This window comes from Mobula birostris, chromosome X (assembly GCF_030028105.1).
Source record: "Mobula birostris isolate sMobBir1 chromosome X, sMobBir1.hap1, whole genome shotgun sequence".
Classification (NCBI taxonomy): Eukaryota; Metazoa; Chordata; class Chondrichthyes; order Myliobatiformes; family Myliobatidae; genus Mobula; species Mobula birostris.
In genome coordinates this window covers 71,777,357-71,791,488 of record NC_092402.1, presented here as the reverse complement: position 1 = coordinate 71,791,488, position 14,132 = coordinate 71,777,357, and the positions used below count along the sequence as shown (strand labels likewise).

The window sequence follows — 14,132 nt, the reverse complement described above, 5'->3', positions numbered from 1 at the left end:
TTTATAAATAAGGGCGCCAAAGGTTACGGGGAGAATGGGTTGAGAGGGGGGAAATCAGCCATGATGGAAGGGCGGAACAGACTAGATGGGCCGAACGGTGCGAATCCGTTTCTATGTCTTAAAAGCTCTCTTTACAGTATGCGACCGGGGTAAGTGGGGACATAGATCAGAGGGATCAGAAGACTCTATGGGACGGAGAACAGGTGCATGGACCGGGGGTTAAATTTCGAGTTCGGTCCTGCGGCCACACCGACCATGTATGTGCAGCTCGGGTTCCGGGCTGTGCACCGAGCTCCATTCTGCCCAGCTCTGTCACCAGGTTCTCCAAGACCGAGCGTGGGTCAAAGCACAACGGGCGGTGCACGTGCCAAACACACAAGCACCCGCCGCACTCGATTTCACACATCACACCCCGCACCCACCCGTCAGCACCGCCCTTGTCCCGGGGGAGGGCAGCGCTTCCATCTATAGGCAGCCGCTGCCCCGCGCCCGGATATAAGGCAGGCCGGGCGGATCCGTTACCGCAGCTCCTGCAGAATCTGCTCCCGCTCCGCAATGGCCCCCAAAAAAGAAGTCAAGAAGGAAGCCGCAAAACCTGCCGCACCCGCGCCGCCTCCCGCAGAAGCCGAACCACCTAAGGAGCCAGCCTTCGATCCCAAGAGCGTCCGGGTGAGTGGGGCTCGGGGTCCGTGCAGTCGCCGTTGCCGTCACCGCACCCGTACCGGCTGCAGTGCAGCTCCGCTGTTGTCTCAATTGTTGTCCAAGTTGCTGTAAAATAGCCGAACCGAGCGGGACAGTTCCCGGCCCCCCCAGCCCATCGTCGCCCCCCACCCGGTCCCAGCTCCATTCTCCAGCTGTCACCCAGTGAGCGGTGCGGGAAGCGGCAGCTGAAGGACTCGCTACAGCCAGTGCGGGCGTTTCCCGGCCCTAGTGTCCAAACAATGAAAGCTGGTGTTCAATCTCGCCAGGACCGAACCGCCATCACCCCACCATCTACGGTCCGCTCCCCGGGCTAAAGTCACCGGCAGCGCCCAAGGCTGACGGAGACTCTTCCCTGTACCCTTTCCCACTCTCCATAACCTTCACCTCTCCCTGTATCCTCACACCCACTCCCTTACCCTTCCCCCTGCCCCACTGACCGCGCTGCCGGTACTTGTGGTGGAACCGGGAGCAGCGCTGCAGCCGTTAGGCAGGAACGGTCTGGGACTGAGGGGAAACGGGAGGTGACCAAGCCACAATCAGAGTAACCCCGGTGGAAGCCCGTGGAGTCGGTATCATGGCGCTGATCGTCTGGTCTCACTGCCCTATTTCTCACAGCCCAGTGAACCTTCACCTTTAAGATACTTTTCTAGCTCTCTTTGAACCCACAGGGGAATCGTCCCCACCGCCGGTAGTGACTCCCGACTCAACCACTCCTCGGGTTACTCTTGCTTCTTTTGCCACTCACCTTCATTCCATCTCCCCCTGTTTCTTGCCCTTCACCACCCGGAGCAATTTCTCTCTGTCTATTCCACCTCTACCCTCATGGTTTTGAACACCTCTATCAGGATCTCCTTACAGCCTCCCGGTTCCAATGAGAAGAGCCCCAACTTCTGCCCTCTGTCCACAGAAGTAATGTCCGTGCTCCCCAGGGTAATTTTGGCAAATCCGCGAGACGTGGGAACAGAATCAGGCTATTCGGTCCATTGAGGCTGCTCCACTATTCGATGGTGGTCGATATATTTTTTCCTCCAATCCTATTCTCTCTGCCTTCTGCCCATAACCCATTCTGCACCCACTCCAAAGTCTTCACGTCTTCCCAGAACAGGATGCACCCACCCCCTCCAGTTGCTCATAGAGACATCTATTCTGTCTCTACAAAGCGCACACTCTACAGCCACTCCACTATCGGCACAAGATAGAATGTGGACGGACACACCATCTCCACCAAGCAAGTCTCAGCTTCCTTCTCTCACCCTTAACATCATTACCTTTGCTGAACCTCCGCCATCAAGAGGTGTAACGGTTAACGTTCACCATTGGCCAGAAACTAGAGCAGGCAGATAATTACCATGGCAACCAAAGCAGGCCTTAGAGGGAATGACTTCCCTTGTATTTCCCCAAAGCCGCTCCACTACCTTCAAGCACAAGTGTGATGGAATAAAATAGGACTCGGGAACCAGGACTGAACAACCTCCTGAGCCAGCACCTACCCACCCACCACCTCAGCATTCCCTCCCTCCGTCCGCAGGACATTGAGCGTACTGTGAACCTCCTGCCAAAGGCACTGCAGTGAGCTGCTTGTACCCACGTGACTCCGACATTGCTGGGAGCTGTCAGTTCGCGAGCAGTGCTGAAAGAAAAGTCATTTCCATCCAAGTCAGATTCAGATGTCTAATGAGCTCTGCCTGCTTTGTCTATCGGAAGGGATTTTAGTTCAAAGCAACACGCAGATTGTGAACCCGTAAGAGTTGCAAAGTGGCACTGGGAGAGGGGCTGAAAAGGGAGACCAGAGCACCTTCCTGCTTTGGTACAGGGCGAGCTCAGTATTATTTAATTTCATTATTGTTCAGCCTTCTGATTTATGCAAACCTAATAGTGCACAATTGAGCAGTACAGGTTAGATACAAAGCAAAACTTCCTTACATTTTCCTGTATCATGATTCCAGAGTCACAGAGTTATACAGCATGAAATAGGCCCTGCAACCCAACTGATTCATGTTAACTAAGGTGCCCATTTAAGCTAGTCCAATTTGCCTGCATTTGGCCCATATCCCTCTAAACCTTCCTATCATGTTTTAGATTTATGGGAATACTGGCCATAAGTCATTATGTATTAGATAGTTAGGAATAAGGATAAAATTGGAACTTGCAAGAGGTGCTAAATTGGGGGATGCAACAAGATAATTCAGGATCTAAGGGGCATTGATTGGAAGTAGCCACTGTTGGACAAGTCCACATCTGATATGTGAGAGTTTTTTTAAAGACGGTCTGATGAGAGTTCAGGATTGGGATATTCCAGTAAGGAGGAGGATGGTAAGGTAAAGGACACTTGGATGAGCTGAGAGGTCCTAAGTTTAGTCAGGAAGGAAAAGGAAGCATATGTAGAGTCAAAGAAGCTAAAAGTAGACTGGTCCCTTGTGGAATATAAGTGCTCAAGCAGGCAATTAGGAAGGCCAAAAAGGGCTATGAAATGTTGTTGGTGAGCTAGGTCAAGAAGTATCCAATATAGCATGTCCATAATTGATATAGATCAGTTTACAGATGTAGCCAGAGAAGTGGCAGATGGAGTTTAATCCAGGCAAGTATGAGGTGTTGCACTATGGGAGATCAAATGAAAGGAGAAAATGTACAGTTAATGGTAGGCCCTTTAATAGGATTGAAGTACAGAGGGATCTAGAGTCAGAGTCCATAGTTCACTGCACGTGGCTGCACAAATGGATAAGGTGGTCAAGAAGGTGAACGACACACTTGCCTTCATTGGGAGGGTGCCTAGTATGAGTGGGGGTATGTGCTATAAGGAAAGGTTGGACAAACTTGGGTTGCTCTCCTTAGAGTGCCGGAGGCTAAGGGGTGACCTGAAAAGGTTGTTTTTTTTTTAATTATGAGAGACATAAATAGGGTAGACAGTCATAATCTATTCCCCAGGGTAGAAATGTCAAACACCAGATAACATGCTTTTAAGGTTAGAAGGGTAAAGTTTAAAGGTGACATGAGTGGCAAATTCTGATGATGGAGAGGTACTTGTTGACCTGCTGCAGAGTCCCATCCCTGGTTTGAGACTGTCTCATATTCTTCAGCAGGAACACACCACCCCTTCACTTCCTGCTCTTCGGTAACATTGACCTTTCTTTGATCTGTTTCAGATTGAATTCAGCAATGACCAGATTGAAGGTGAGTTGTTGTCTTTTGTGTGCAATATTATTCCCTCCTCAAGCTTTTCATGATGGCTGATTAAACAAGTGCATGGGGAAAGGCATAGAGAACTTCCCCTGACCCTGAATGCAGCCCTAACCTTGACTCTTCCCACCCCAAATCCTGACTCCAATCCCCATCTTGATCAGTGACTCACACCTTAACACTGGATGTTGACCTTGACCCCATTCTTGGTGCTGCCCCTGACACCCAGCTCCCACTCTGTGCCATGACATCCCAACCCTGATCACTGATTCAAACCCCAGGCTCTGAGATTGAACTAACCTCTGGGGACTTGCCCCAACCCCTGATATTGCCCACATGGACTGCCCATGCTCCCATGTAGACATTGCCCAATTTGCTGTGGGTTTGATGTGCTGGCAGAGCTGGGTCTATCTGTTTCTTGTTAGTTCAGATTCAGTGTTGGAGATACCTGTTTCCCTGCCCCTATCAGATTCCTTCATCTCCAGCCCTTTACCTTTCCTACCCACCTGGCTTCACCTCTCACCTTCCAGCTATCTTCCTTCCCCTCTCCCCACCTTTTTATTCTGGTGTCTTTCCCTTCCTTTCCAGTCCTGATGGAAGATCTTGGCCTGAAATATCAACTGATTATTCATTTCCATGGACACTGCCTGACCTGCTGAGTTCCTCCAGCATTGTGTGCGTGTGCGTGTGCGTGTGTGTGTGTGTGTGTTAGTGTTACCCTGGATTTCCAGTAGAATTTCTCATGTTTATCATGTGACTGCTTTACCTGCATGTTAGTGTACTTCTGTCTAGACCATATGGGTACCATTTGATCTAGCTCACTGTCCCCTGTCCATGGAACAGAACCTAAACCCAGTCTTATCCTGTTCTTGTACTTGTCCCTGTACCCAGCTTTGTTACATGTGGTTTGACATTTCTCACCTCCACAGTTACAATCTATTCCTTGTCTCCACTTTCAGAATTCAAGGAAGCTTTCGCCCTTTTCGACAGGACCCCGTCCTGTGAGATGAAGATCACCTATGCTCAGTGCGGTGATGTCATGCGAGCTCTCGGGCAGAACCCCACCAACGCTGAGGTCATGAAAGTCCTGGGCAAACCCAAACCAGAAGGTCAGTGCTGCCACATCTCCCCCTACCCTTCAGTCTGCCTTTTGTAAACTAGCAGTGACACTAGGTGTGCAGTGATGGCCACCACCTCCAGCACCAGTGAGGGGATGTGGTGAGAGTTGTTACTATGGAGATAATATGCACACACACGTCCAAACACACACCTATGATCGCAGATGTGGAGAAGCAATCGTGTGCACAACTACTGGAGAATATGACTGGATATGTACATGAATGTGTGAACACAGGTACAGGACAACCTCACCAATCAACACAAGAACCTCACCACTGGCCCCTTCACTGTTCCGTCCTTTCCCTAACAACCCAGACCCCCTGCTCCAGCAGTCTGCCTGACACTCTATCTTCCTCCTGACAGAGATGAACCAGATGATGTTGGACTTCGAGACCTTTCTCCCAATGCTGCAACACATCTCGAGAAGCAAGGACCAGGGCACTTTGGAAGATTTTATAGAAGGCTTGAAAGTCTTTGATAAGGAAGGAAATGGCACGGTGATGGGGGCCGAGCTTCGTCATGTGTTGGCGACGCTGGGTAAGTGTTCACTCGGAGGTAAAGGTAGACCTGGAGCTGGTCTACAGGTAGACTCTGGTCCCTACAGGTAGCTGTTGAGTGAATAACATTCATTAGCCTTTTCCATCTTGCTCACTCCTTTCACCAATGTCAGCCACTTTCAGCAAACTGCACACAGCCGCTGTCTGGAATGACCTTTTTTCTGTTGTTAAGCCAGAAGTGGAGATGTTTGCTGATGATTGCATATTGCAGCTCCTCAAGATGTGAAGCAGTCTATGCTGGTGTACATCAAGATTTGAAAGACTTTCGGGCATGGGCTAATAAATTACAATTGAGATTTAGAATGTTATTAGCAACAGAGGTTACTGATCCTGATCCCAGTGAATCTGATACCTTCTCGCTGCAAGTCTCAAAGTCTTGGTTAGTTTCCAGCCAGTGAGTTGATTCATTTTTTATTATTCTTTATAAATGGATACATTTCACATGGTGCCAATTCACTGACCCCAAGGGAGGTGCTGGGATTGATCAATTGAACTACAGTCCTTCAGGTGAAGATCTTCTCACAGTGCTGTTGGAGAGGGACCTTCAGCATTTAGGTCCAGCAATACTGACAGAACATTGATAGATTTTGAAGTCATGGTGGTGTGGGCTTCAGAGGGAGAAATGTAGCTTGCTGTATACCTACACACTGCATCAAACAGCTCTCCTGGACACATCAAAAATTCCAGCTGCTCCAAGCCTTTAATACTCAGGTAATCCAAGTTAATATTTGGAAAATTGATACTTTAATTGTTGGAGCTGCAGTCATCCAGACAAGTGGAATATCTGCTGTTCTACTTTTGCCTTGTAGATAGAGTCATGATGTTGTATAACACATCAGCAGGGTCTTTGGTCCATCACATCCATGCTAACCTTTTCTCCCCATCCACACCAACCATATTGCTTGCATTAGGTCTGTATCCTTGTATGCCTTGCCTATTCAAGTGTCTGTCAAAATGTCTGAAATGTAGTGATTGTGTCTGATTCCACCACCACCACCTCTGCCAGTGCATTCCAGATATCAATCACAGACTGTAAAAATAAATCTTAGTTCCCTTTTAAAACCCCTTCCTCTCACTTTAAATCTATCCTTACCATGAGGATAAAAGATTCTGACAATCTACCCTATTTGTGCCTGTTATAATTTTATAGATCTCCATCAGGTCCCTCCTCTGTCTTCTCTGATCTGGGGGGAAACAATCCAAACCTATCTAATTTCTCCCCATAACTGAAGTCCTCCATCCAAGGCAATATCCTGATGGATCTCTGCTGCATTCTCCAATGCAACCACATTTTCCCAATGGTATGCTGACTAGAACTAGATGCAATACTCAGTGTAGTCTAACCAAACCTTTTGTAATATTACAATAGAATGTCACAACTCTTACATTGTACACCCTGACCAATGAAGAAAGCATCCCATTCCTCACCACCCTATCTAAAATGAGTTGCCACTTTCAGGGAACTATAGACCTGAACCAAGGTCCTTCGCTGTTCATTAACTCCTTAGTCCCCTACCATTTGCTGTATGCGTTCTACAACTAAATGCATCACCTTGTACTTGCCGAGATTAAATTCCATCTGCCGAATGATCTCATCTCATCTATATCCTCCTATTGCCTTGGGCATCCTTCTAAATTGGACATGGGACATCCAGCTTCTGACCTGCTCTTCTAGCCACACTGTTTATGTTCCAGGGTAATGTTGACCCCCCCTCCCCCCACCCCCGGCTCTTCAAGGCGGTAGCTGCGATAATAGTGCCGTTAAATATGAAGAGGAGGTATTGGAGATGGCGAGTGCTTGACACTGACATGCCATGGTTGTTTCCTATCACTTGCGAGTTCACACCTGGGAGTCCTGAAAATCTCGCTGTCTGTGGGCACAGATTGCTCATTAGCTGAGAAGTTGCAAATAGAATTGAACACTGCAATAGTCAGTAATATGCCCACTTCTGACCTTAAGGCAGAAAGAAGGTCATTAATGAAATACCTGAAGGTGGCTGGGATCAGGACACTGCTCTGAGCGGCTCCTGGAGTGAAAAGGTTGGCTTCTTGTAACTGCAGGCATCTGCCACATATTCTGGATGTGCCTGTGGATTGTGACTCCTCTGTTTATTAATGAAGAGAGTGAGAAATGGGGAAACAGTGAGCCAGCTAAACTGAGGAGGACATGCTGAAATCCCTAATGCAGGGTGTAACAAACAGAACTCATTGCAAAGGGTCAGATTGAGCAGAGTCAGCATAGGTTAATGAAATCAAAGTCCTGTTTGACTAATCCTTGAGGGTAAACTTGGACAAATAGATGAAGATAACCAGTGGTGAGGTAAGCTTGCATTTTTTTGGAAGGCTTTAGATAAGATCCCGCACAGTTTGCTCAACAAGGTTGCAGCCTTAAACTGGGAGCTGCATGTTGAAAGCAGTGGGGTTACATGGTCTCTTTGAGGTTGGTGGCCATGACTAGTGGGACCCAGCTATCCGTGATCCATATCAGCTTTTCTGGTGCTAAATAGGTGGGATTGTGAGTAGGACAGGAGATGTGAAGAGACGTCAGGGGAAATGGACAAGCAATGAGTGGGGTAGAACATAGCAGATGGAATATAGAATATGAGCTATTGCACTTTGGTGCACAGATAAGGGGATAAAGAATGTGTGTTAAATTGCTAGAGCTTAAGAAATATTGATATTCAATAGGACCTGGAAGTGCTTGACTGAAGGCCAACATGCAGGGTTGGCAGACACTCAAAAAGGCCTTTACTGTGAGTGGTGGAATAATGATGTCTCACTACAAATATAGAGGGCCTAGGCTAGATGGTAGCAGGAGTAACATGGGCAGTTTGGGTTGCTTTACCTCCAAAGGAACTTCATGCCATAGATGTAGTGCAGCAGGGCTTCATCAGACCAGCTCCAGCTTCCAGGATGGAGAGTTGCCATCTGAGCAGACCAGGCCCCTGTTCTCCAGAGCTCAGGAAAATGACAGGAGAACGCACTGCAATTCACAAAGTTCTAACAAGGCTCAACCGGCCTGGTCCAGGGAGGGTGCTTCCCCTGGGATTGTCCTCTGGGTGTAGGCAAGATGTCTCCTCTGACTGAGGGTCTAGAACCAGTGGCCACAGTTTAAATACAAAGCAGAAGTCAGTCAGGACTGAGGGTAGTGAATGTTTGGCGTTCTCTACCCTAGAGCACTGTGAAAGTTCAGTCATTGAGTTGATTCAGAAGAAATGTGGATGGATTTCTGGACTAAAAGACAATTGAGGAAGGTGGGGATACTGCAGGGAAATGGCACTCTGGTGGGATCAGCACTATGGGGCAGGTGCGAAGGACCGAATGGCCTACTCCTGCCGCAATGTCTTCTGTTCTTCCCTGTCCTGCTATGAACCGAATTGTCGGAGAATGTTCCCACTGAGAGCATGTTTCAAGCTTTGTTCAGTGCTTCTTGATGTCAAGCACAGTATTCTCACTCTGCCTTTGACTGTTGTGGAATATGTAAATAATTTTAAATGTGAAGTCCATGTCGTTGCTGGAGATGGCCAGCAGAGAGGAACTGTGCCCAAACTCTGCAACTAATGAGCACCTTGGTCCACAGGAGAGAAGATGTCAGAGAGTGAGGTGGAGCAGTTGATGGTCGGACAGGAGGATTCCAACGGGTGCATCAACTATGAGGGTAAATCTAACCCCCACTTCACTAACTCCTCGCTCTCTCCTCTCACTACCACTCCCCCTCACCCTTCTCCTCACACTTCCCCCCCCTCACCCTTCTCCTCACACTTCCCCCCCACTCTCCTCCCTATCTCCTTCACACTCCTCCCTCACACCCCTCTATTACGCTCCTCCTTCCCACTCATGTTCCCCTTCATTTCCCCCCCTCTCACCTCATCTTCTTTCCCTCACTCTGGGAGCTGCCATTCTGAACCACACAGGTTACTGTGAGTAACAGGCCCACTGACTCATCTGTGGTGCTAATTGTAAACCAATAAACCTGCCGTATTGCTTGCGGCTTTCTGTTGGTGTCATGCTCGCACAGGCCGACAGTCAGGAGCAGTGGGGAGGGCAGGAGCAGCCAGTCTCATACCCTGGCTGGTAGCTCTTTCCTATCAATACTCCTGCATTTCTATCACATTGTCCAATAAACAGACAGGAGTGTTGAGCTGTGGAGATGATGGACTGTTCAGAATTCCCAATCACTGGCACAATGCCCTGAGCTGTCTCTCGGCCCAGATTCAAATATTCCTAGCTGAACTGCTTCAAAACCTTGGTTCGTGGCAGTTAGCGCAACACTATGAAAGCTTGGGGCATTGGAGTTCGGAGTTCGGATTTCCATTCCAATGCCATCTGCCAGGAGTCTGTACATCCTCCACATGGAATGTGTGGATTTCCTCCGGGTGCTCCGGTTTCCTCCCACATTTCAAAGGCCTATTGATTAGTAGTTTAATTGGTCATTGTAAATTGTCCTATGATTAGGGTAGGGTTGCTGGGCAGCGTGGCTCGAAAGGCCAGAAAGGCCTATTCTGCGTTGTATCTCTAAATAATTGAATAAACTGAACTGTGGGTAATATTATTGCTTTAATTTGCAGCTTTTGCAAAGCACATCATATCAGGATGAAATACTTCCAATGGGTGAGTTAAACAATTGGGAGCGTGTGATGGGATGGTGTAGAGGGAGCTTTACTCAGTGTCTGACCCCCAGCGTGTGTGATGGGACAGTGTCGAGGGTGTTTCATTCTATGTTTGACCTGATTTTTTTTTTTAGAAAATAGGAGCGTTACAGAAAGTTTACTTCTGCCACATTACCAGAGCTGAACTAGACCTGACAAATCCTAGAGTTCTTTCCCACTACATCAGGGGACAGTTCTGCCCCATTTATAACCCCAACTGATGAAGCTGTTGTCTCTTCTTAAGTAGTCACTTTTGATGCATCCTTGACAGGCTGCTGCCCAGTTTTTGGCCAGGCCCGGGAGCGCACTGACGCAATGGCCAGGTTCATTCCCCTTCGCACCGGGTGTCCAGGGATCAGGAAAGTAGGGCTGAGGTGCAGCTGAAAGTCGAAGAGCAGGTCTTCATAGAGGGCTGCAGCCTCTCAGTCAGTATGTATGTGGAACATGTGCTCCTCTGGACTGTGGAAATTGCAGGAGTCTGGGGTTTGGATGTCTGTAAACCAACTTACAAAACTGTTGCACAAACTGTTCTCTTCATACTGTACACTCTCTACCCCAGGACCTCTGTCTAGGCGTTCCAATATTCAATAGGTTTCAATAACTTCCCCTCTCATTCTTCTAAACTCCAGTGAGTACAGGCCCAGAGCCATCAAACGCTCCTCGTGTGGTCCCTGCAACTAGGGATGCTGCCTCAAATCACCGAAAATGGAGATAGAGTGTTTTAGTTGTTCAAAAGTTACCCCTCCCTGAACCTTGCCATTTCATGAGACGGTGTCCCTTGTATAGTACTGTAACATATTACGTCATTCAGTCCAATTACTTACTCCAGCAGTAAATAAAAGGCAAGTATTGTTGAAGTTTACTAAACACTTCTTCCTAGTTGCCTGCTGGTCAGGGGAGTACCTGTCAGGGTGTTCCATCTGAACCACCAATGGGACATTTGTCATTGACCTCCCAAATGTTTGTGGGGGACCTGCCGATTCTTGTGACCAGAGTGAAGAATTTGTAGAAAGACTGAATTGATTGGAACTTCTTTAGCAGTGAGAAGGAAGCACTGATTGGTTGGGTGGACGGCTGGTTCCAGCTCTGATTGGTTGGGTGAATGGCTGGTTCTGGGTTTGTACATTTCCTGTAAGAGTTCTGTCTTAGTGTCCTGTACAAGTGGACATTTAAGCATGCTGACTCCCTTTCTCTCTCTCTCTCTCGCTTGCAGTGAGTTCACAGTGCAACTACTGGTGAAGGGGTAGAAGATGCAAATCAGTCAATGTCTCAACAATGTCGTCAACAACTGCTGCTGTGGCCACGCTGGTGTTACCCAGCAACTGAACACCTTCACATATCATTGGGCAGGACTGCTTTCAGAACTGAAGCCTCTCTGCTCTCACTGTGTGCGCTGTGTTGAGTCTCAGGACAAGCTCCACCAATCTCAGACCATCTCCAATTGTCCATCAACTTGTATCTTAATTTATGAGTTTATACCACAAATTAAAATCAACACAAAACATTCCTTCTTTTGTTCTCTGTTTGATCCTTTTTGGACTTGGAGGGAAGGGAGTCTACAAAAGATAACCAAAGGCAACGGCTGTCGGCAGGCACAGATTAGACACCTCGGGTTATAGGCCTCACCTACAGCTGTACCTCAGGGTGTGTGGTTAGAGCTATGCTCTGTTGTAACCATGGAGAGTTGCTCATGACATATTTTAGTCAAATAGCATTCCATTGAAAAATCACAACACAGTGAGTCCATTTGCCCCATTATGTCTGTGCTGGGAGTGCTGCTTGCTAGCCTAATGCCTCCTACCAGCACAGGGGCCACAGACCTGCAGGCCTTGGCTCCTTGAGGGTACACCCAAGCATGGTTTAAATGCGGAAGTTTCTGTGATGTCCAGGCTTCGTCTAACCTTGGGATGAAAACAAATGTCTTTGTCTCCTCTCTGGCCCTTCCAGCTTTAAATCTGCACTGCCAATACTTGATCCCTCTGTTCCTTGGTCCTGATTAATTTTAGGTGTCTTGATTAATTCTCCCATCACCTTCCTGTTCCTAAACAGTTTGCCCCATTCTTCCTCTAATCGTTCAAGTGCTCCAGGTGCAATGCCACTGATGTACTGGTATTGGAGTGTGGTTGAGTGAATGGCAAACGAACACACCGTTATCAACAAGAGTCACCCAAAAACATAAATAATATCTATTTACCCCTCTTCCCCCCTCTGTTCCCTCTTCTCTTCCCTCCCCCCCATTCCCTGTGTCCCCACCAGTTCATGTCTCCTTCCCAGACTTCTTACTACCCTACAGGTGTTGTGTACTCACAAGTTTGCCAGTGTCCACCAACCCACCTTGCACACTGTCTGTGTTCCAGCATTTATCTCTGCCCATACCTCAGCCACCCGCACTGTCCATTCTCCACCTATGTTCAGCGTCCATTTCCAGCATTTCTTCGAAGTTCACAGCAAATTTATCATCAAAGTACATATCTGTCACCATGTACAACCTGAGATTTATTTTCTTGCAGGCATACTCAGTAAGTCCATAACAGAATAATAACCATAATAGAATCAACTTGAGCATTCAACCAGTGTGCAATTCCAAACTCTGCAAATACAAAAATAAATAAATAAGCAATAAATATCAAGAACATGAAATTAAAAGTCCTTGAAAGTGAATCCATAGGTTGTGGGAACATCCCAATGATGGGGCAAGTGAAGTTATTCCTTTTAGTTCAAGAGGCTGGTGGTTGAAGAGTGGTTGAATGCTGGGCTGTAGTCAATGTAGAACATCCTGATGTATACACCTTTGCTGTCCAGGTGTCCCAGGGTTCTGTGAAGAGCTAATGAGATGGCATCTGCTGTGAACCTGTTGCTCCGGTAGGCAAATTGGTGTGGATCTAAGTCATTTTTCGGGCAGGAGTTGATATGTTTCATCACCATCCTTTCAAAACACTTTATCACTGTGGATGTAAGTGCTATGGGATGATAGTCATTGAGGCAGCTACCACGTTCTTCTTTGGTACCAGTTTAATTGAAGCCTGCTTGAAGACGGTGGACTGTCCATCCACCATCCTCAATTTCTATCCTCCATCCATTTTCCAGACATCTTTGTCCATGACTATTACACAGACAAGCCCACTATCCAGACCTTACCCCATTGTCCATGCAGCAGGCACAGCCACACTCCATGGCCAAGTTCTGTCCATCATTCAGAAAGTCATAGATTACTTGAGACATTTAGGGTGGGATTGTTCAAGAAGGTCAGGTCTGAGCAACTCAGTTAAATCTTTTGAGAAGACAACAAGAATGGCTAATGAGGGTGGTGCATTTGATATAATCTAAATGGATTTTAACAAGGCTTCCTTCCCACAAGATTTCATATGTGGTAGATAAGTCACCTGACCAGATGGATCACACCCCAGGGTTCTGAAAGAGGTAGCTGAAGAGATTGTGGAGGCATTAGTGGTAATCTTTCAAGAATCACTAGATTCTGGAATGGTTCCAGAAGAGTGGAAAATTGCAAATGTCATTCCTCTCTTTAGTAAGTGAGGGAGACAAAAGACAGGAAATTATAGGCCAGTTAGCTTGAATTCAGTGGTTGGGAAGATGTTGGGAATCTATTATTAAGGATGGGGTATTGGGGTACTTGAAAGCACATGATAAAATAGGCTGTAGTCAGCATGCTTTCCTTAAAAGGAAATCTTGCCTGACAAATCTGTTGAAATTCAGAGGAAATAACATCAGGGTAAACAAACAATCAGTGGATGTCGTGTACTTGGATTTACAAAAGTTCTTTGAAATGGTGCCATACATGAGGCTGTTAAATGAGCTAAGAGCCCATTGTATTACTGGAAAGGTACTAGCATGGATAAAAGATTGACTGGCACAAGGCAAAGTGGGAATAAAGGGGGCCTTTCTGCAGGGCCAGTGACTAGTGGTGTTC

At 47.3% G+C, this 14,132-nt stretch overlaps 1 protein-coding gene across 1 annotated transcript; it reads left to right on the top strand.

Annotated features, from left to right (window-relative positions):
• The first annotated feature begins 543 nt into the window (after positions 1-543).
• myl4 (myosin, light chain 4, alkali; atrial, embryonic) lies at positions 544-11,689 on the top strand. Its single transcript, XM_072249700.1, has 7 exons — positions 544-669; positions 3,846-3,873; positions 4,839-4,988; positions 5,362-5,535; positions 9,136-9,213; positions 10,124-10,166; positions 11,418-11,689. The coding sequence occupies exons 1-6, from the start codon at positions 556-558 to the stop codon at positions 10,150-10,152; spliced, it is 573 nt and encodes a 190-aa protein (XP_072105801.1). The 5' UTR covers positions 544-555; the 3' UTR covers positions 10,153-10,166; positions 11,418-11,689.
• Positions 11,690-14,132: the final 2,443 nt, after the last annotated feature.